This window comes from Argiope bruennichi, chromosome 6 (assembly GCF_947563725.1).
Source record: "Argiope bruennichi chromosome 6, qqArgBrue1.1, whole genome shotgun sequence".
NCBI lineage: Eukaryota > Metazoa > Arthropoda > Arachnida > Araneae > Araneidae > Argiope > Argiope bruennichi.
The window spans coordinates 136,948,118-136,973,023 of NC_079156.1; the positions used below are offsets into that span (position 1 = coordinate 136,948,118).

A 24,906-nucleotide genomic window follows, 5' to 3' on the forward strand; every position below is an offset into this window, starting at 1 on the left:
TGAATTTCAGTGCAAGAATGAAAGGTTATGTAACGTATATATTATAATTGCATCACATGTATCACTAGCTTCGTGTTTCTCGCCAATAAGAATACTTAATTTTAATCCCTTAAAAAAAAGTCAATTCTATGAATTTTTTAAGTATAAGCCAACAATGAAGGATTTCTTTTTATTTTCAGCCTTTATATCTATTTATTTATTATTATTAAAATAAATGTAAGAAATTTTCAAAAATCTTTAAGAAAAAGGAAGACTTTGAAATAAAATTAAATGCAAGATTAATTAATAAAGATCTGCAATTTTTTGAAGTAGCATACATTTAGTTAAAATTCTACTTTTATGGACAAATTTTAATAAGAATTTGTTATTCATCGTTTGATAAATTATTCAAAATTAATTTTAAAAGGATAAACATACAAAAAAAAAAAATTCCTTATTTAAGAAGTTAAACGAACTATCGTGTTGATTTTATCTTTTATCTAAAAATGTAAACGATCGCCTTTGAAAAAAAAACCAAAATTCCAGACAGAAGATTATTTTGAATTTCTGAATTAGTTTGTTTCCATCTACAGTTAATATCAAAGCGTTTACCTTCACCCATCAAGACCGATGCTCCATTTCTTGAATCCTTTTTCGCTTCTAAAGACTTTTGGTATAAACTTTTCACTCCATACTGGAAATTTCCTATAAGAATCAAAATTAGAAAAATATATATATATATTATGAGGAAAGGTACTTTTCCCTTGAATACGACACCTCACAGATGTAAAATGAAATAGTCATTCATGAATAGAATTATGTTTTTATTCAATGCTCCTGTTTGCAAAAAATCGAAGATTTTGCGTAAGAAAAATCAGGAAACAGTTTTCTTGCCTCTCTTTATTTTTATACAATTTCCGATAAACAATTCAATATCACCATTATGAATGTTTCGTAAAGACAATAAAAATTATTTTCTTCATAAACTACTAATTTCACTAGAAAGTCGCTGGGTTTCCGCGTGATCGTTAAAATAAATTTGCTCTGCTTTTCCTCGCTAGCTACCGATCATTCACACTCCACATGAATGTCTACATTTCTTGACTGCCAAGCAAACAAGAAATCTTTCTGTATAACTTTCAAGACAACGGGAATGCGCTGCCATCTGGGGTTGGGAAGAGGAATTAATCTCGACTGCCATATAGATGTTGGGTGATTCGAAATGCGCCTTTTCGAGAATCGTTCCGGTACAGTGATTTCTATTGCAATCAACTAAATGCAAACTTGTGAACACCTCGTTTCTGAGAACTTCTCTCTGTTATTGTCCTACAAAGCACAATTATTCGCATTTGTGACTATTCTTTTGCATTACTGTTGGATGACGACTTTCCTGCCCGAATCTTGTACCGATTCTACCTAGCATGCTGTAAGTGCATTTGTGATCCTCTGTTGTCGTTTCATCCCAATTAGTTTTTGAGTAAACTACTTCACTTAGAAGTGTACACAATGGATAGCAAATTCCCCTGCATGTTATTACATCAAGGATACAAATTTTGGAAAGTATTGTACATATTTCTGTAATATATTCCTCTCCTTTTTAGAAGAAAGAATTTGTGGACACTTTTTCGTTCTGATATTCATTTTTTTAACTTTAAAAAGGCATTTGTTTAGAAAAATTGGTACTATATATATCAATCAAAATAGTTTCCATCATTTTCTACAACCTTTCCCCATTTCCGTCCAATAAATCTTGCAACTGATTGTCTTAGAATGTTTTTGGTCCTCCATGCCGTTCCTTGCCATTAACATCGAAATCACCACTCTTAAATCGTTGAAACCAAAACCAACAATTGGGATATGACGTAACAGCATCGCCATAAGCTTCAAAAAGTATCTGTGGACTTCGGCAGCAGATTTCTTCAAATGAAACAAAAATAAAAAATGAATGTCTAAAATGCAATTTGGAGCGTTCCATGATTGGGGTCTTTATACACGAAGAACTCAATAATACTAAGTATATATATATATATATATATATATATATATATATATATATATATATATATATATATATATATATATATATATATATATATATATATATGCAAAGCAATATACAAAATGGTGAGAGTCTGGCTCCTCCATCGATGACGGGACGTACTTCCTTAGGGAAGGGTTGTACCGAGGCCGGCAATGGCCCTTAGGACATAACCACTGTTCCCGCCTATGTTGCTGTCGCGAGCTGTGTTGTTGTGTTCGCGGTTGTACAATGTTGCTGTGATCGTTCTCGGATTCAGATGTAAATTACGAACTGTGAATGAAATGTAGGAATAAAGTCCGCCCCGACGGCCGACTCTTGACCCTAGACGGCGTTACTGAAACAAGAGACTCTAAAACTCGGCTTAAAATCGCTAACTTAGTCAGCAGGCTTGTCTATGACAAGTGCCATAAGTAACAGTAACAACATGAAGATTAACTCAGTATTGAGGGTCGATTGATTGGGTCCGAAATACGAATATGATATAGAATTACGATTTGGTTGGAGAGATCACATATCAGACGTTACTCCTCAAGCTCTTTGCCATTTTGTTATTGCGTTCAATACACAATCGTCAGACATGGTACCAAGTTTTTTAATTTTTTAAACAAATTTACTTATTTTTTAAATTTATTTTTGGACTTGGAGAGTTTTAAAATGTCGAGTTACCCCTAAATACCCCTGGTCAAATTTTTTGATAAAGAAAGTAAAAAAAGCATAAATATAGATAGAATTAGATATTTCAACTATATTTAATATATTTCCAGAATCCAGGACATCTGTTGCACGAGTAAAAGATGTATACACCATATTTCTACTCACCAACGCCTTCTGACATTTCATTAAAGGCCTGCTGTAAATCTGAAAGAAGTAGCAGAATGTCAATTATTATGATGATATTCAAGGAGTTTCAAAAACTGTATAACAAGTTCAAAATTTTATAATGTGATATTTTTATATAAAGAAATGCTGATCCGTAAAACAAAAATTTACAATAATATTGAAAATGATAAATATACCATTTGTTATGGCATAGCCAAAACATATGAGGATTAATTAATTTCTATTTAATATTTCAAAATATCTAAATAAATTTTGTTATAAATAATTTTTACAAGCAGTAGTATTTATTGGGGTGCTAATTATTCAGATTCAACACAGATGTAAAACATTTCTAGAGGAGTGCGAATTAAAAAAATATACATATTGATTATATAAACTTAAGAAGACATTTTTTTTTCAAACCAAGTTAATAATAATCAACAAATTATGCATACACGGTAAAGCACCTCCATCAGATGCGGAGTGGAAGCTTAAAAAAGAAGATGTTAGATCAGAGGTCGTCCTCTTAATTGGACCTCTATTAAAATGGACAAATCACTTAAATGCAATTTCAAAACAGAACGTCAGTTTTATAATATGTTAAGGAAAAAGAACCGAACGAAGCAAAATGTGGGCGACATTTTCAATAACTAATTTTAATAATCTTTTTTAGTTATGTTTGCTATCGAACAATAAGAACGAAATATTAAGTTGTTAAAAATTGAAGTTATGAAGAATATTTGTTTTTATTTTCTTATACAATGAATTTTAATATAAACAAAAATTAAGCACCAGGAAATCATCTTGATTCAGATTACGAAAGAAAAAAATTCATTTACATTGGGGAAACAGCTAGTTATTCCCTCTAAGAAATACCTTCGAATTTTATTTCGTATCAGTAGCAAAAATTAGAAATTTAATAAATGTAAATTCATCGATTCAGCAGAAGTAAGTTTAAATCATAAATATTTAAAATCAAACAGATTCCCGTTAGAATTTAAAAACTTCGTATTGTTTTTTATCATTAAAAAAATTGAAAAGACATTTCAGTTTGGTACTTACCGCCATCGATTATAACGAAGCCTGGAAGACAAAGAAAGCTAGTAGTAGTATTATTTCAATATATGTCATTAATATGTAAAAAAAAAAAAAGCAACTAGTAGCAGAGTAAGCAGAAATAAGCATTATATGTAAAATTTCATTTTATTTTCCTGATATAATCTGTTAAAAAATCTTATTTAAGAATATTTTTAAAGGAAATTAATCAAATATTATTTTTTTAATCTAATCAGCATTATGTGTTTTTTTTATTTTAATTTCCCATTTCCAATCTCTTGTTCGACGAATGTTTATATGCAGTCAATGAGTTATAAAAAATTTGGCAAAAAATCTGCCTTTTGAGTCTATAATTACTATAACATTTATAAAATACAAAATAATTGAGAGCCAACATTCAAGACTTCTCTGATCAGTAATGGTGTCATCAAAATGATTGTGTTTATAATTTATTCAATTCCCCTCCCCCCTTTGTTTGCAATACATTTTCTTGTATTCCATTAAATTTGATTATTATTTAGTCTAAAAGACTAAATTGAGAGCAATGAAGTAGAATTTGCTGTTGATCGTAAATGACATATCACGATGAAGCAATAAATTATTTTGACACTTTCTTCTCTTGCTTTGAAGAAACATCAGAGCTATTTTAGGTCATTGAATGTTTTTTCTGCGTTTTAATTTCGTACTGTAGACAGGGATGAGGACCTACAAGATATGGCATTTTCTGTCCCAATATTACGTGCCGTAATTGTGGAATAACAATTGGCACTCGATGTCAGATTTAGCACTCATTGGTGCCATAAGCCCGGGGGTTTTCCTGAGGCTTCGAATCTGAAATCCGCAGATTACGCAACGAAAGCCTTACCACTTGATCCCAACAGTTTTAAATTTGTTTTCAAAATTCTATACTTATTGCAATTGTTTCCCTTGCATACTATTATATTTTAATGTGATGCTGATGGAAAATATTGAACGTGAATGCAAAGTAGGACATTATTTGATAGGGCTACTAAATATGGAAACTTCCGATTCGCCAATCTGAAATATAAAAGAAAATAACTTGAATAACTCTGCACTGACAGAAGTTTCTTTCTTTAATTCTGCATGAAACAATAGAGGTACAAAAACACCCGAACTGAAGGCAAACACAACAATTAAATGGCATTCAACATTGCTTCTTTTTTATAACAAAATCATACCTCCAACTGTAAAGAAATATTGACGTAAGTTTGTCCCTCTCCACATCATTTTCTCTCAATTAAGACCGGACTCCAATAACCATTGCAGGTTTACATCCCATATGAATAGATTCAATGGCACTTTCCAAATACACATTGTGAAGACACGATCATAGCTATGGCGGGAGCTTCATGTATTGAAATAACGTCTTTGAATTTTCTTAATAACTAGCTACATGACAGTGTGTGATCAGAAACATTTGCACATTCTGGTATTACTTGTGCAGATATAGCTGAATTATGCTTGGCATCTTCACGCGCTAAAAAAACTAAATATGCTCACAAAATGACTGTGATGGTTTTGGATTGTTAGACATGCAAGGAAAAAAAAAACTTTCGATATTGAGGAGAAGGACCAAACAGAGTAAATTTACATTAGAGTGTAAGAACCTCTGCATTTAATTTACTATAAGAAAATAATGGAGCTTGTAGCGAGAATCCTTTCCAATCGACAGAACAGTAATGCGTCGCCAAATAGGATAACCGAACTCTGTCTTTGGTGAACATTGACTGGCAACCCCTCGCAACGGAAAACGAACTTTTCAAGACTTCAGTCTGTGTGCGATTCCCTTGAGCGCATGCGGTAACCCGATGTTTACTTCCTGGTAGTAATTGTTTTATAGTATTGGTTAATTAAAATTTATTTCAAATATTACTTGACCAATTCCTACAAGCTTCAATTATTGTTACTTCAACTAGTGTTCAATGTTTGTTCTATAAATTTCAAGATGTTTGTCGTCTCATCCAAAAAGTGGATGCTGCACACTGCTTATTCTGTTGCCTGTGTTTGTTCGAAAAAATAAGAAACAGGTATCTTGACTCTGATACAGAGTTTTTAGGAGGTAAATTTAGCAACTGTGATAAAAAAAAAGTCATGTAGCCAACTGCTGAGTGTTATAAAAAAAGAAACAAAATTGTCTTTGAAGTGGCCAATTAATACCCGCTGAAGGTAAAATACTTGCAGTTTTGAAAAAACGGAATTTAGCATTTTGAACTTAATTGTGTGAAATATGTTGTATTAAGTGCATGATAGTATTAGAATAAATCATGTGTTTCATGCTTTAATAATTAAAAAAAAAGAATATCGAATACAAAGATGAAAATAAAAAAAGAGATACAAAGATATTCCAGTCTTTTTAATAAGACTCGTATAGATTCTCAAAATCGAAAGATAAAAGATCATCTTCCTCTTTAGCCATGAGATCCAGCCTTATTCCAAAGAAAACAAGAATATTTATGGACTTTTATAACTCCTCGAATTTATACATTTACAGCTTATTCCAACAAATGAAGCAGGCAGATGTGGCATGCAATAGATGTAATCCCTTTTCCTTGAAGTCACCGATTGGGAGTAGCACCATGCATAAAAATACCTTACAAAATGAGTTGCGAATGAAAGTATTACCAGAAATGATAAAGCTTTCATTGCAGCTTTATACTAAATGCTTTATACTAAGAATGCTTTATACTAAATATTTCAAATAAGTACTAAATTCTTTGAAAATGTATTATATAAGCAAAAAATATGGATTTTTAAATTTTATCAAATAACGTTATGTGTTTCATGTTCTGCTTCGTCTATTATAAATATATCAGCGTATATTCTATTATTTTAAATGACTTTTTCCGATCAACCGTGCGATGTTTCTACTTAATATTTAAACAAAAGCATTCCTGTAATAGGGGATGATGGGAAATTTGTTTAGGCACTGCAGTGGCACTATTCATATTTTGCTTTCACGAATCTATCATTATGATTTTTACTTTGGCATTCTTGATTACGTCATCATTTTTTGTTTCATAAAAGCCTTGAATATAAATTAAAACAATATCCAGGATAGTGAGTATTCAGCGGATTCTCAGGCTTCAATGGATAAATGATTCTACTTGCAATGCTTATTTAAATATACACACGAATTATTTGAAATTCAGAAAGAAATTTAGAAAAGGAAGCAAATAATTATTTCAACTAATAATAATAAAATCTAAATGTTGCAGCAACTCCCAAATAACTGTCCACCCTGTTAATTCTCTTCATTTTTGTTTGGATTCAATTCCTTCTTGTTTCTGCAAATACAGAAGAGTGGAATTTCATTTCAGAGTAAACTAAACCGTTTCTGTTAGTCTGTGAAATGTTTTCATCTTTTATGTGCAAAAAGACTTTTCCGTACTTTTTGATGTAGCAGGTGGTTTTATTTAAGTATCTCGATTTTTTCCCCTTCTGTTTCTGAAATATATGAAATATTGGTTCCAAAATTATTAGAAACTATTAATTTAATATTATTTCTAACTTTGATAATCATGATCTATAAATCCTATATATATATATTTTATTATACACAATTTTATTTTCCTCAATTAATAGAAAGCCTGGATCAATGAATGGTATCAGAATGTAGGAATTTTTTCAGATATCTCGCAAGCAAATTCATTTCAAATACAAAATTTGCTTAAAATTTAAGTTAAAATGTCATATACGTCTTGGTTCCCCATATGTTGGTGGAATCAATAATTTAGCAGCAAACGAATCTCAGGATGCGAGCGCGCTTCTCCAAAGCGCGTTTTCTTAGTGCTATTTAAATCGCGCGTTTTCCAGAAACTTCAGTTTGAGTGAGTGAAACGAGGTTGGTACTTACGCGATCCATGCTATCAACTTGTGGTATTTTAATAACTTAATCAAATGCTTTTAAAATAAAAAATTCCTCTATTGTATTCATAACTGCGGTAGGTGTTGTTAAGAATGAGCAGCTACCTCACACCTTTCTTTTACTTTACAAAGCTAATCAAGTAACTGATGCAGTCTTTCCAAGAATCATTCAATTTAATATTATTTGCGTAGCAATTTCCAAAACCGAACAGCAACCAAATTCAATATGATGGCATTAAATATTGTATACAAAGAAGTATAAATACGTCCATATCAATAAATAAAGCTGTGCACATAATTATTAGGGTATTTAATTTTGGCAACCAGACTTAAACTTCATTTTGTTGGGGTGATATCCTACACACATACATATCGTTTGGAGGGAGGGAGGAAAAGTTGAACATGCAAAAACTTTGTACTAGTTTACAAAAAAGATGCCAAAAAATCTTCTCTCTTAAAAATAATCTATATTTGAAATTTTATTTAACTATAAAACTGCCATTTTCGCTGTCATGACTCACACCTGATATTCGGGTTTAAATGCCCCCTTCATTGCTATCTCTTATCTATAGTAGAGAAGCGGTCATCTAATAAGATATATAATTTTGTACAATTGCATATTATTTTCAACTTACTGGCTAGTCATCCGCAGTCAATGTGTTAATCATTACTTTAATAACATTGGCATCTTTTTAAACGCGAATGAAGTGTCAGAAAGAGTCCCATTTTTTGACTCCCGACTGTTTAAGTAATATTTTAATTATAAATGCGCTGAACAAAAATATTTAACCTTTTTTTATGTTTTAATTCGCTGTTATAGTTCAGATTTCAAAATTAACAAAAATGGCAATAAAAATAATACAAAAAGAGAAAAAGTATTTCTCGTTGATGCATTCGGTCTAAGATTTGATACACATTTATAATTTGGGCATGAGGATGATCATGCCAAACGTCGTTCAGCCATTCATTCCCAGATATGGTATTTACTAATGCGCAGACAGTCAGGGCACCAGAATTTTTTTCTGAAGAAAAGCGTGGCCAGCATCGCATTTTTTTTTTTTTTTGAAGATTACAATATTATATTCGTATTTAAATTTCTTATATAAAAATAAAATATATTTAAGGTAATGCAGAATTTAACGGAATGTTTTTGTACCATTCATTGCAGTTTTTAGATAAAGTGCAATTCCTTTTGCATTTTAATTTTGAACTTCTTCCACTTTTGTACTCGCAAAATCTCTGTGGCAGCGAAAAAATTTCGAGATTCCACAGAAAAACTTTTTAAGTATTTGCTTGTATGTAAATACAAATAAATAAAACAATAGAAGAAGTATTCATTAATGATAAGCTAAATAAAATATAATCCAATTCAGTCTTTTATTAAATATAATGAAATGTTTTTAAACTTCCCTGGCTCGAATGACAGTTTGTCTTCTAAAAAATCAAAAACCAAAAATGCAATTTAAAAATGCCATATGTTTAAAATCATCCATTTACTCTACATAAATTCATTCATTGCGTTCATCTGAACTAACTAAAATGATTCAGTATTAGCTCTTTGCATCCAAATTATGTTGTCGTCAAGGTCCCATCCAGCCCTCTTCAACTCGGGAAAGAGCAGGCAATTTCGGTGATGCCAAATGGCGTCGCAGATTCAGAAAGGGTTCAGCCATTTTGATAATGAATTTTTCTTCTATCCATTATTGAATTTCAAATCATTAAGCAAAGTTTTAACGAAAATTATTGTAACATTTTATCGTGGCACCTATGGTTATCTAAAGGCTTTATAGGTCCCGCCTATCTAAAAACCCTATTCTTATTCATTTGGCATGCATAATGTATATACTTTTTTGGTGAAAATTTCTCCGATTGCCGATAGCTTAAAAATCCATCCTTACCTGCTATACGGGCAGCAAAGAAGATGAAAATGAAAGAAAAAAAGGGAAAAGAGTTCATGCTGGTGCGTTCACTCTTAATTTCTAAACTAGAAAGTCGTCGTGGTGATCTCGTCTTTACTGACTCGCAGTTTCGCGCATTTGATCTGCTCATTGTCGCAATGACATCGAGATAATCCCCGGCCCATTTCCATTTGTGTGTTCAGGTTCCGCTGACGTCATCCGCGAATTTCGAACTGCGGATTAGCGTGCGGTTGTTTCGAGAAGGGATTTATTGAACTTGTGCGTTTAGCAGCCATTGCAGTCATTTGCAAGTAAATATTTTTTAGTTGTATTCTTCCGAAGTTATGGGTATTTTGTAAGAAATGGACGTTGAATTGTTTTATCTTTCAAGAACGCGCGCTTATTTTCAAGAATGTGTAATCGTTTCGTAAACGTTTTTTTTTTTTTTTCTCTCTTCTCTAGTTAATTAAAAAAAAAAAAACCTTGGATATTTTAAGGCGAATATGAAGCGATAAATACAAACATTCATTTTTTTTTTTTTTTTTTTTTTTTTTTTACTTAATCAAAACACCATTGTGGATTTTTGTCACTCTTTCCTGATGTTTCTACTTTATCGAGGGAAACAAAGAAAATGCTTCTTTTGTCTGTGGCTTCATTTTGAAATATCCCCTCCATTTTGTGAGCGGTATAAATGACATGAAGACAACAATATTGCGCTAATGATAAAGTTTCAAACTTAGTAATCTCTACTGAATGTGTCAAACGTCGAAATATCAAAATCGTAGAAGAATGTTCAAAAGTTGCCACAGGAATTCATAACATTGGCGAAAGAAATGTCCAGTGACAAAAACAAGTCACTAAAGTTTCGACATATATATTTACATCAATATCAGTTTTTCAGCATAAAAAATCGTACTTGCAAAACCAGTGATAAAGTTAAATATTTTAAACATTATTAACATGTACCTATGTTTTCATTAGTTCCTTATTCATCATCAATCATTTTTTTTTGTATTGGTTTGTTTCACATAAATAGGAAGAGAAAATGATATGTATTTTATATTCATTTTTTAAACCGGTTTTGCTGTCTGTTTTGACGCCAGAGATATTAATCGAGTTTCATTTCTGTGAATTTTTGCCTTCCTTGCATAGTTTGTTTTTATATTTTGAACAAGGAAATTCTAAATGTTGAAATACTTTTAACAATTAAATCGTACGGTATCGGAGACTTTATGTTTGCATTTTTCTTGAACTGAAATATGTGTTTAACTGAGAGTTTTCATAAAATTCAATTTTTTAATTAAATAAATTAAAATTAAGATTTTAAAATAAAAAATATATAACTCTCTGAAATTTACATTCTAGATTTCCAAAACACATGTGTGTCGAATTTTATATTAAGCTCAGTCATCTGCTACCTAAAGAGCCAACAAATAGATTCCCAGACATACCATACATGATAAAAAACATAAACGAAATTCAAGTTATTATTAGAAAATAATATTCATACTGAAGATTTTATTTAAATATACATATTTAAAAAAGGCAGTCATTCTTTATGAAAAGAAAGATAATAATAAGAAATATTTTTAAATGAAATTTTCAACTTTTAAGAGGAGGAAATTATTTCCAATTGAGTACTTTTCTCTCTTGAAAATTCGTAATAAGCGATTATTTTAATTATTAAACAAAATAAGCAATAAAATGAAGTTTAATTTAGTAAAAGTTTTATAGATTAAAATAAATCAGAAATAAGTTTGCAATGTTCAATATATCACAGAAAATTACCGAAAAATAAAAAGCAAAATCCTTCTTACAAAATGAAAAACAAATATTCTTATCAGCGAAGTTTTTGTGGGCATTTAAAGTAATTAAAACTAACGAAAAGGTAACTCTTAATCGATTTTTGATATTGAAGTAGCAGAGTTTTCAACATATCTTTTTTTATAACTCTACTTCTTTAAGTTACACATTTTATTTGAAGATTCAGAAAAAAAGCAAAACAATAGAAGTAAAAGTAAGAGAAAAATATCAAGAATGTGTCATATTGTTGATTTATTTCTTTAGACGAAAATGCGTCACTTGCAATATCTATTCTTAACTATATTTGTTCAGCCAAGGCAGTCTTGAAGCGAATTTGCCGTGAAATCTTATGTTTTCCCTTGTCAATGAGCCGACGAAAAGCTGCAATCGTCTGCAATCTGGAATCGCTTTGAATATTTAAGGAAAAGAGGATTAAAATATCGGCCTCTAAATAAAAGCCATCCATCTGAATGAATAAAAATTTGAATGAAAAAGACACAGGAACTTAAAAGTTCTATAAAATGAGATGACAAATGTTATAATTCATTAGATCAGGACTAAGTATTTAAAAAGTGCTCATTTAAAACAACGTTTTCATTCTTTCAACTATTGACAAAAGTTTTGGAATTTCATTTAAATACGGGTTACATGAACGTAAATACCTGGTAGAAATTTTAGTTCGGTATCTGACTGATTTTTTGAAGAAAAAAAATCGACGATGCTCAAGGGGAAAAAATAAGATCATCGGAAAATGTGAATCATTGCTTTCTTGCTATTCAGAATTTGCATATTGAAAAGAATTTCTTGTATAAAATTGTGGTTCAACTTTTATTATAAAAGCTAATTTTCTGTAAAAATATTGAAATTTAAATTTGAAGTTAACATTTTGTTTCAATTATGCTCATGAGCACTAGTATCCGATGCTTTTCGAGAAACAATCCCCATAAACAATTTTTTTTTCCCTTTAAGTCGACGATTGTGATGCCATTTGAAATTGAACAATCTGCTCATTTTGCCTAAAGAAAAAGTATTTTGAAGTATATAATAAATACTATTTGCATTATTTAAAAAAAATAGAATTTTTGGAAAAATTAATGCATACCCATCGCCAATTTTTGACGGTAATTCCTTTCTACATAGCATGCACTTCAATAGAATTCCAAAAATCAAATATAAAAAATAAAATAAATAAATGTAAAAATAATTTTCAAATAAAATAATTTCAAAAAATCTTAATTCTATTATGCTTTCTAATATCTAATTTTATATATATTTTAAATTCCTATTACTTTTCTGCTCAGTTTAATATTTTTTTTTATTTTGATGAGAGAAACCGTTGTGTTGACTTAAAATCCCTTCTTCGCCTCTTATATTGTAACATATCCGAAAACAAACTTAGAGGTCTGTTTTGGATAGCTAACTCAACATCTTGCAACAACAAAACTGCTATGCATTTTTTTTTCTTTGTCCAAGAAGAATTCGACAGGAGTACAGGATATTTCACAGTACTGGTGAAGGCTTTCTGGTGCAGAAGACGACAGTTAAGTGCTTACGCACTCTCAAAACTTTGAGGGAAACTTTTAATCCCCGGCTAAGGCTTTGATGATTTTCCAGGTCTTTAGAAACTAATACTAGAAATAGAACCGATAATGACGATTTTCTGTTATCAGATCACATAAATCACTCAAATTTTCATCAACAGCACTCTACTATATCTTATAACTTTTATCGAACAATTCTTGTATATATATTTATTTCATGTATATCTTTATTTCGTGAAACGGCTGTAATGATTTGGATAAAATTTTATATTTGCTTTATAAGTTTATCTCTACAGGTGTCTTTCCTGAAAAAACGTAATTTTACGCAATATTTTTATGACTAACTATTAGAGTCTTTTCCCTCTGCTCTCGTGCTGTCACTGTCAGATAGCGCCATCTAGGACCCGATTCTACTATGGTAAAACTGAGTGTCAGTTCAAAAATATAATGGTCGATAAACTGTAAAATAAATACTATGATGTAGCTGATTGTTTCGAATAGCATGTTAAACTAAGTGCACTCATGATATTTTTAAAAATTGCTAGTTTATATGTGTGTAAGATTGAAAAATATTCATGTGTAATCAGCATGTAATTCGTATCTAAATGTTTCCTCCGAGAGAAAAAAAAAAAAAAAACCTGCGCATGAAACTTGGTTTTTCAAGTATTTATTATTTGGTACGCATAATCGTTCTCTTTAATTAATAAGTCTTTATTTCTGAGCAGCGAATTATAGTTGAATGAACCTCATTACGGTAGCTGAGCTTTCTGATTCTAAACTGAGTGTCGAACATGCAGATTACGAATTTGTGTATCAACACTCTACCTCAAATGGCACTGGAATTAAAATATGTGATTCTTTACGACGATAAAGAGTATCTCGCTTGGAATTCTGTTTTCTAGAATTCCACAAGTCTGTATAAAAGTGCTTGATCATTAAACAGATACAACTTCATTATAAACTAATCTCCTTTTGGAGGTCATCACGAATACGTAGATGAAGAGTTTGGTGAATAAGTAAGCAGACTCTCGTTTCCTCTACAGGATTGAATTATCTTTATTGCAATGACGGAACATACCTCATACGAAATGGATTGTACAGTCATCGTTGAAGATCCCTAATATTCAATCTCAGCATCCTGACTTTTACTGCTTGGCTACTTCTCTTCAATGATCCCGAATACTGTGACAGGGCAAGGTACTTTGATATGGTTACTCTATGCTAATTTCACCGGTAAACCTCACTAGTACGTAAGTGGTGAGTTACCAAGTAAGCAAGCAAGTACTGGATTCCCTGGTGGGTAAGTTAATAATGTAGGGCTGAGCTACCTCACTTCGATGACAGAAAGTAATACCCTATGTAGAGGGATTGGGGCGTGGCTGGTGAGGACAATTAAGAATACGTTTTCCTTTTTCGCCTATTTATCATAAAGATAACCATTTAGACCTTCTCCTATGTTTAGAAAAGACGTGTGTGGAAGGGGTAACTGTTTCGTGGTTACTTCACGCCAACATGCCTAATTTTCGATGGAAAAGAACCTATCGAAGTATGAACAGTATCAAGTTACGCCAAGTTTGTAAAGCGCTGAGTATTAGGTTGAGTATTAGAAGGGCAGGGTATTTACATTGAGATCGTGATGATTTCATTAAAATTATAGTGGCAATAAATTTTTTCGTTACCTTATATGGTTCTTCTGTCTTCTACGTTACATATAATAGGATTATAATAAAAATCAGGAAAATAGTTTTGGATTCCCGTCTACTACAAACACAATTATTATTTTTTATTTATGTAAAACTCGTTTATTAACAATTATTTGCTCATTCCGAATATCGAGGGGCCAGATTCCCACTTTGTTTAGAAATTTTAATGGAATGACAGAAACTTTTTCTTCTAAATGCCGATTCATGCGGCTTCGATTTGTATCTTGTTGATGATTACCATTTCGAACATCTGGAGTAAAACTATGAGGGATTGAAATGCTTGTTTCTTTTCACTTTATTAATCTTCTTTAGTCAATCTATTTTTCACTTTTTTAAACGTGCCCACTTAAACTCACCATTTATGGTCGCACTCAAAACTGAAGTCTCTTTATTTCAACCCCTCTAACCTCTTTGTCCTTTAATTTTCCCTTGGTATTTTAGAAATCAATCTATATAGCATATAATTTTTAAATACAATTCTAATTTCAATGCAGAAAATTACTAGCAGGATTATTTAATAAGAATTATATATTGCAAGACCTTCCCCAAACTATTCATTTGAATCATCCTCGATTACAGAGTGCTGAAAACATCCTCCCAATCGCCGAGAGTTCGTCCTCTCTGCAGGTAAGAGTTTTAAATTCCGCTCCATCCCAAGCTGCCAAATAATTCTCTTTCCAGAACACCCCCATTCCGGGCAGATAGAGGCACGGAATAATCGAAAAGGTTCTGTCCGGATCTCTTCTCAAAAAGCGAGAGGGGGTGTCCAGTTAAGTGGCGTGACAAGTCTAATGAAAGTGGCGGCGGCGCGTGGGGTAAAAAGCGTGCAAGTGTCGAGAGTTAATTTGGTGGCAAGTGACAGATTTCGCATATTAATAGAAAATTTTCCCGTCCCGGCGCTGGGTGCGGGTGACAGGTCATTACAGCCGCCTTCAAACGCCGTCGCCTCACCTGTCTCGGAGGGGCTGGATAGAAGCGCTCCTTTCAGCCGACCTGCCGGAGTGTGAGGCGAGGCCGGACAATGCCTCCTCTCAGGCCAGAACGTGACACCTCGCCGCTTACTCTTTCATTCGTCCGGCAACTCTGGGAGGGCACGCCCCCTCCCGGATTTGGGGAGAAGGGGAGGGAGTGGATTCGCATTAAGACACGGTTAACATCTTCCGCCGCCGTCGCTTTTGAAAACTCCATCGGAACGTTAATGAGAAATTATTTCGGAATTAGTTTTGTGATGGGATTCTGTGGGTTTATCCCGGGGAGAATGGATCTCGACTTTGTGAGCGCCGTTGCGATTGGATTCGCATTTCGATCTCGACTTCTGTTTGCCTAAAGAGTTTTTAAATTTGACAAGAGAACTTTTTCGTGAAAATGCTTTTGGCAGTAAATGTTGTTTTTGAAGCTTCTATCCTACTGAGGCTGGCTTGTGGGCCGAATTTTGAAATAATGAACTGCATAGAGGTTTCATTATCTTTTTGGAATATTTTTAGAGTAATCTAACAGTGTGTTTTTACTTAGGTTAGAAAATTAAAGTTTGTTCTAATTTATTAAAATCAAAATCGAGTATTTTTTTAAATTACAGAGCATTAATATATATATATATATATATACACACACACACACAATAGTAATATAAACCTATTTAATAGGAAAAAATAAAAATTAAACCAAATAAAAAAAAAGAATCCGGCCTGGAGACTTTCACAAGGGTCACCCTCAGGCAGGGATTCAAAAAAAGGAATTTTTTCTGTGAAGGAATGCAGACGAAACAGTCTAATATCGATTCCTCGTGACCCGAAAATCCTCTGAAATGAGGTCTAAGAGATATACCATTTTAACAGAAAAGAAAAACACAAAACAATAAATTAGAAGAATACGTCCCCTAATAAGCAAAAATACAATAACAAAAAATAACATAAAATAACCATATAATAACACTTAAATTACTAATGCAAACAAAAAGGGAAGAACATACCAGCAGCAGGCAAAAAAGTTATAAGCTTTCCGGTTGTGTTTCCAGAACCTTCAAGCTAACGCATGTGTTTTTTATGTTCCTTTTTTTGGTTTTAATTTGAATAAGAAATAATTTTTAGATCCGAAATTATCTAGTTTTGTTTCCAAAATATTTTTAATTTTAGATATGGTTACTTATATATATATATGTGTGTGTGTGTGTGTGTGTGTGTGTGTGTGTGTGTGTGTGTGTGTGTGTGTGTGTGTGTGTGTGTGTGTGTGTGTGTGTGTGTGTGTGTGTGTGTGTGTGTGTGTGTGTGTGTGTGTGTGTGTGTGTGTGTGTGTGTGTGTAAAACACATATTTTTGAGCAGTTTCATGGCCGAAGAGAAAAGAAACTTTTGTAATTTTAAAACTTCGCTTTAATCCATCCCGGGAGGCATAATCTATGTACAAGCAAGAAACGATGAGATACGTCAATCTACATCACAACACAAAAGCGAAAGAGAAAAGCGTGAACGAAATATTTATGCCCGGCGATTATATGCTGTGAGATTCTGATAAGGATTTCTTTACACGTGTCGATTAAAGTAAAGAAATTGTAGGTAACTTAAAAAAAAAATTTGTTTAGAAAGACAAACTTTTATTACTTCACTCGGGGCGTGAGAACTGCTGATTTAAGCATTTTTATAGAACTCCTGTAGCATTAATTAAACAAAAAAGATGGAATGGGATCGGAAAATAAGAAATTCTTACATACAATTACAAATACATTTTAGAATGAAGTAAATATGGGACAAATTAAGATAAAAATGAGGAAATTAATTAGGATTTAATTTAGATTTAAAGATATCATTACATATATATATATTCACATAAGCAAATACACTAATCTAAATTTTTTTCTCAATTTTTTAACTGATTATCGATTTATATGCTCCGCTTATATCGTTTAAAAAGTTTGGTAATTTTTCACTGTCTTGTTTAAGGTTGCATTTAAATTAATAAAATTGTCAGTAAAATTTTTATTAATATTATTATTATTATTAAAACAAATTCTTTCGACGGTGATCTGCAAAATTATACCAAAGCATGTAATATAATTTTCTATTTTTGAAAATACCTTAAAAAAAAACGAAGAAAGAAGGAAAATGAGCATTTTGTTCTTCAAGGTCTTACAGGTATCATCAGACTAGTGCACATTACATCTTTTATAATCCTTTGATGGCTGGCTTTATTTATATAAATATAAAAGGCAATCTTTGTTTCTGTGTATTCTTTAGAGACTAAAAAAGTTACTGGACAGATTTTATTAAAATTTTGTATACGAGTGTATTGAGGCATCAAAAATATTCCTGGAAATATTCGTGATTGTTAAAAAAAAATGTTTTTCTTTTATTAATTAAAAACTATTTTTCGCGCCTCGAATTTCTCTGCTTTTTTTTTTTTTTCTCTGTGCCAATGGGATAAGGCTTCTGGCTTTACCACGACAATGAGGCGTGTGCCTCTGATGGCGTAGAGAAATAATCGCACATGTGCAGTGAGTTCAACTACTTTTCCCACCTGTAAAATTTTAAAGACTGCTCAGTTTTTTTCCTCCCTTCTTTAATGAGGCAAGGCGTGAAAAGGGTTCCCTCTATTTTTTCAAAGGGAAATATTTATTCCTTTAGTGTTTAATGTATTGAAAATGAAACATTGTTAATGAATTGATCTCTCATGTTTATTCTGATGTACTTCTGAATTAAATTTTAAAAGAATAAAGAAAGTTAAAAACTTTTAACATAATTTTCATAGCTTCTTTTCATTTTCATGTAAAGGAGTGGATTATCAAAATCACACATGTGAAGTCTGTTATTTACTCTCTAACCTATTGTAGGAGCATTAAATTTTTTGAAATTTCGTAATGTTCGGTTATTTCATGCCTTGAAAGTATTTTAATGTCCACTTCTAATTGTGAGGATTTTGCAACTGTATCTCTTTCTGTTAAAAAATTATTTTTAATTTATATTTCATTTTCAGAATAGTGTGAAATATATTGGGTAGATGGCGCTGTTATTTTGGCATTGGATTTACTTACATTCTGACATTTATGAAATGAAAGGTCAAATTCTTTGAAATTCTATTATGTTCAGCTTTTTAATATTTCGTAAGTTTTTTAATGTTCAATATAGTAATGATTTTGATGCATTATTAAGTGAAGTTTTCGTTAGTGTACTGAATAGGATTTTATATTCATTGTTATAAGTTTACATTCTGATTTTTCAACTTTGCTGTTAAACATTTTTGAAATATTAATTGTAATCCCTCATCATCTGCAATTATTTCAATAATTTGGATATCGTGTAGTTCATTTGAGTGATTTTGGAATTTTAAGTCTCTATTATTTTATATTCACATTTTTATAAAAATGATCAAAGATTATGTGCATCAAAAAATTTACACATTCAATAGTAATGACCCCGGGCAAAGCCGGGCATATCAGCTGGTATGCATAAATAAAATTTCACATTCTTTCCAAAAACTTTGCAGTGAAATGTTTATTTCTAAGTTTAAAAATATACTATCCCAAATTTATCTATAGAGATATATTTTATAAATGGCAACTTATAGAATGCAAAACAATCATCATACCGAAATATTTGCCCTAATTGTATAATTAGGGCAAATTATCATGCATACTGGTCACTTCGATCAGTCAGTCACTGTCATTTAGATTTTTTAAAGACGAATAGATGAAGTTGAAACATTTTACAGTTTTTAGAGAAATAGTGCAATACCGAATAAGAAAGTAAAAATCTTTGCACGCAGTCATATGTGTGATACTGAGTTTTCCTACAGAATGATTTTAGCAAACAGAAGCATTCTGAAATGCTGATTTGTTATGTTGCTTGTAATCGTATTAATGGACTAGCTGCAAAAGAATACAAACATTGTTTTCTGAATTCCCAGCCTTTTTCGAGGTACTTTATTAGTAGAACGGTTGAGTGATTGTAAACTTCAGAATATTTTCTTCCCCGGGGAAGAACAAAGAGATACTCATACTGGAGTACAAAATATTAGTTCTGAACTGAACATTTTTGTGCAGAGAATACAATATAAAAACTGACAAAAGAACAACAATATAAAAACTAACATCATACAATATTCAAGGAGTCCAAGAATAACTACAATCAGTTCATGATCAGCCCTAGAATTTCGCAACTGAGTTTTACTTGCTGTCGAATCAAATTCTTTTTCCCTAAGAGTTGTAAATTGGAAAAATGGATTCCAGTTTGATCGAAATAGTAGAATCGATCGTCAGTTGAACAATGAACGGTTGGAAGAATAAAAATCTAGTCTTTGTACGAAACATTCATCATCAGTACATTTTTTTTCCCTGTAAATGTGTGGAATGATATTTTTAGTATTTCGGTAGGTGGTCCCAATTGGAACAGCAGTACACTGAAAAGTTAAGGAATATGTTAAATTAGTTTCGAATGGCAATTACCTGAACTAATAGATGAATAATGTTTGAAGTATTTTCACATATATGATGGCAATTTGTAGGCGTTCTTCTTCACATTAGTCAGTGATGATTCAAGCAGAACTTTCTGACAAGTGATTTGGCTTACAAGGACCTGTTGAATTGCCTCCTACAAGTACCTGACTGGACGTTTATTAACTTTCATTGGTGCGGTCGAAAAAAATTGATGAAGCTGATCTTTATCGATTCATTCAAGAAATCTGTTATGATGCCAGTAGTGATGAATTGTATCTCATATATAAGTATTATTAACCGAATGCAAATTCGCGTTAGTATCGCAGGCATTCATTTTGAACAGTTTTGTAAACACTTCGTTTAATTTGTTATTTGAATCTTTTATAAAAATGTAATAAGATTTAATAAATACATTATTATTTTGTTCTCCCTCCCTTTTACTATCATGATATGTGTACTTCCTCTGAAAGTTCTGCGAAAGGCTTGTTCAAGTATCAGTTTGAGACGTGCAAAAGTGATCTTAGTGAATAAAGTTGTATTTAACAGTACATTTCGTAGATAGAAGCATGAAACTATCTGTGCTTAAAGGTGAATGGAAGCAAGTGTAAATTGAATCACTGGCACTATTCACTTTGAAATTTATGAACACACACACACACACACACACTTTTGCTTGGCATAGCAAGTTTGACTTTTACATACAAACGTTTTCTTAAAAGGTTAATTTCAAGCCCTTGAAGACCATTAGCAGATTGAAATGCTGCATTTTTTATTTAATATTCTTTATTTTTTCTAGACATGAAAATTTTTTTAAGAAATGATGGTTTAAAACATCTCTTAACCCTTCTTTGCATGATGATGGACATTTCCATCACAACATTTTGTGAACAAAAAAAAAATGTACTCTAAACAGGTGTATTGTAAATTGGTTATTGCTGGCAGCTTTTTCATGACTATTGCTTAATAAGGAATGTAACTGTCAAAAAAAAAAAAAAAATCAAATGTCACAATTATTATAGCGGGTTTGAACTTGTCATTCCATTCTGTGTTGTGGTTGGAAGAAACGTGCGATTTCTTAAATAAGTTTTTATAACTAATCTGAGAGATTTTGCTAATAAAGGCGATAATGAGCGGATAAATTTAAAAGAGAGGAGCAGCGAAGATTTTTTACTGAGCTTCACATGTAAATTTGAATGATGATGGATATTTCCATCATACTGTTTTTTTAATTATTTTGTATTTTTATACTAGGATTTTTCAAACATTTTTCCTTTAATCTAGAGCATGAACTATATCAACCTGATTTATTTCACAAAAAATATCATGCAAAGCACTTCATCTCATCTCTTTAAGTGAACGGGAAAGCTGAACGTGTAAATCGATCCTCACTCATCAGTCATGAATATCGGTAAATTCTTCTTCATTCAAAATATTCTTAAATGGGTTGATGAATATGATTTAACTTCTCATTCAATACCAAAAGTCCTTCGGCATATTTGTACTTTACCTTACAATCTCTACATCCATATCTCCCTTATTTGTTGACAATTCCGGTTTTCTGAATATTATTCAGGGAGAACGAAACTTTAGTCATTGGTTTCAAGCAGAATAATGTCACTGACACCAAGCATTTGAATTAAAAATGATCTGTTTCTTTCCTTAAAAAATAAACTGTCATTATTTTTACATATTTTGATACCGTTTATTTTACAGTCACATATTTTTATTTAACAGCCTTTGGTGACAAGTTGGCTAGTTAGGGATATTGACGGTGTGGAATTTCAAATACATCTCTTTTGTATGAGCCTCAAGATTCACCTAACAAAATACTGTTTTAACCTACAGTATTACATTAAACCTACAGTATTTTAATGGTATAGTAACTGTACCAAAAATACTATAGTAACCTAAAGTATTTTAATTTAAGGCTTACGTGAACATTTCTAACGTAGTTCGATCCCATGATATCATGAAAGTCGCCGCTCTCTTTGCAATGCATCTTCTAACTAAGCGGGGTTTGTTTTTTTTAAGAAAAATAATTTCACTCTTAGATTCCTTATGCAATGTGTGAAGACAATAAGCGGAATAGTTTTTCCTTGGTTTTCAATAAAGGAAAAAAGAATCATACGATTAAATATATAAGAAGGATTAGAACACCATCGTAATAACAAAATCTATTGTTGAACCTTAGAAATTAAAAATTGACAAAATTTTAAAGAAAATGTAAGCCAACTCATTTGGAATCATTAAAAAGACATTTTTTTTTTAAGTTTAAACTGGTGTAAAAAATGTGTTATGTAATGAAATTTTCTGGAGTTTTTGCGGGGAAATTCAAATTCTCACTTCATGTCTGCCAAACACAGCATTTTGGAGAACATTCGAACTGGCAGGGAATTTGGCACATTCTCAGAAATTTGACGATTATAGGTATAACTAGTAAGTATTCTGTTTAAAAGTTCAGATTTACTTCTGCTTATAAAAGATTTTTTGTGTATAAAGAAAATAAAAGTTCGTGTGTAAAATTTCGCGCGTTTTTTCTAAACAAAGAAAATATCGCTTTTAATAAAAATAGTGCTCCTTCATCTTGAATATTTATTCTCTCGTCATTTTACTTTTCGTTTCTCATAAGTTTTTATAAACAAGTAAAACTTATGAAAATGGGTTTCACCGATGATCGAATTATTAAAATAATCGCAAGTAGAATAATATAAAGAAAGAATGATTGAGAATAAAAGTTTTATGCTGTGTTGAGTTTTCTTTTCATGTATTATTCTTATAAATATTCTATTTATTGAAATGTAGGGTGTGAATTACATTTTTATTGTAGGAACGGCAGAAAGAATTCAATTTTTGACAAATGGAACTAAGAAAATGGTTTGCATGTTTTGCGCTTATGAAAAGATCATTTGCGACTTTTGTATCGCGGATAAATGCATTTTTAATTAAATATTTTATCCACATGGATGTTTTAAGATCTTGGAATCGTTTTTATTATTATTGCTTATGTCTTTCTTGTTTCTTCGACAGAACCCCTCCACCTCCCCCATTCAAACAGATTATTTTTATGTGGTGTCAGAGGTTCGATAAGATTATTACTTGTACGTGATTATCAGAAAGCTCACTTTCTACTATCGGAAGAAATGAAATAGGATTGTGCATAGCATTTTTTACACGGCTTTGTAAAAAGGCTGTTTTTCACATGGATGTAGAAATGGATGAGGGATTAAATAGAAAGAGAAACTGATTAGAGATTAAATTTTTACGCGAATTATTATTAGAATTCTTGCTTGTGTTTAATAAATTCCGAGGTGAAAATAATAAATTTTATTATTATTGCCACAGGATAAAATGAGTAATTTTTTTTTTTTTTTTTTTTTTTGCAATCAAAGCTGTCATCGGTTTTCAGAATGTATGTTTCGGTGTAGGATAAAAGATGAAGATTAAAACAATGGCGATGAACAAATAATGATCACTCTTCTATTTTTCAGTGAAATAGTGTTTGTTTAAAATTTAAGAAACGAAACGTTAGTTAAAAGTGATACAATTTATTTCACATGAAGCACTTGTAAATTTGTATGTACTAATAGTTTTTGTATGGAGTGGGCTCTGGAGAAAGAACTATACTATATTATATCGGTATTTGTTTTCTCGCTTATTTTTCACTTAGTTTATCGTTAATATGATGCAACAATATTTAAGAGTTTGTCATGATTTTAAATGAACGTTTGATTCATGTATGAATAGTTATATTTAATTTTACTGAATAAGGACATGGGTGTGTCGATTGATCTGTAAAAGGATCAGAAAAAGCAAATTTGAACTTCGAATGTTATCGATTTAAACTTCCTTGCAATCTAATATCCCATTAGAAGACGTGGACATATTTATACATCAAAATACTCGTTTATGAAAGTGCAACTCATTATTATCAAGGGTCGAATAGAGGGGACATTTCCCTAACGAAGTGTTTTTGCGCTGTTCGTGAGCACATACCTTGTGCTCCTGTTTGCAAGAATAGAAGATTCGAAACAAGAAAAATCAGGTAACAATTTTCTTGACCAGTCATCCCTTTATTCACATCGAGCCATATACTTACTTTTCATAAACTTCCGATACGCAATTCCATATCACGGTTACGAATATTTCTTAATGACAATAAAAACTATTTTCTTAATAAACTACTCATTTCACAGGAAACTCGCTGATTTCCACCTGATTATTAAAATACATTTGCTCAGATTTTATATATAAAAATACTCGTTTATGAAAGTGCAGTGAATGCAAGTCATTATTATCAAGAAATAGTTCAAGACCTTGCTGTTAATTGAATTTTGAAGCAAAAGAATTAAGTATAACGTTAGGATTAAGATTTTGGGCAACAGTTATATAAAATATACAGACAGATAAAATTCCATATAAGACAGTGTCTTGAATGAACTAAATAATTTGAAACAAACGACAGTGCAATGTACGAGCAACAGTCTACACAGTCAACAGTCCCTTGTTTTTTAGCGAAAATTTATCTTTGTAACACAAATTATGAAATACTAATTTAAAAAATGTATCCAAAAGTATTATTATTCAGTTGACGTGAAAGTAGAAGCCCTCTTTTCGGATCCATGTGCCTTCCTGTCACTTTAAGCGATTATCCTCTTGTCTTTCTCTAAATAGAATTAAACCGGTAGTCGAATTCTTCCCGGTATTCCGATAGATGGCGCTGGTCGTTGCAATGCAGAATGGTTAAGATCTGTCAAAATA

At 31.4% G+C, this 24,906-nt stretch overlaps 1 protein-coding gene across 1 annotated transcript in view; it reads right to left on the reverse strand.

Annotated features, from left to right (window-relative positions):
• Positions 1–9,815, reverse strand: part of LOC129971076 (uncharacterized) — a 40,284-nt gene extending 30,469 nt beyond the window's left edge. The window contains exons 1-4 of the mRNA XM_056084547.1: positions 9,679–9,815; positions 3,902–3,922; positions 2,840–2,878; positions 592–684 (exon numbers count right to left, since the gene is read on the reverse strand). Coding sequence (XP_055940522.1) covers positions 592–684; positions 2,840–2,878; positions 3,902–3,922; positions 9,679–9,736 — 211 coding nt within the window. The 5' untranslated portion in view covers positions 9,737–9,815. The remainder of the gene's footprint in view (positions 1–591; positions 685–2,839; positions 2,879–3,901; positions 3,923–9,678) is intronic.
• Positions 9,816–24,906: the final 15,091 nt, after the last annotated feature.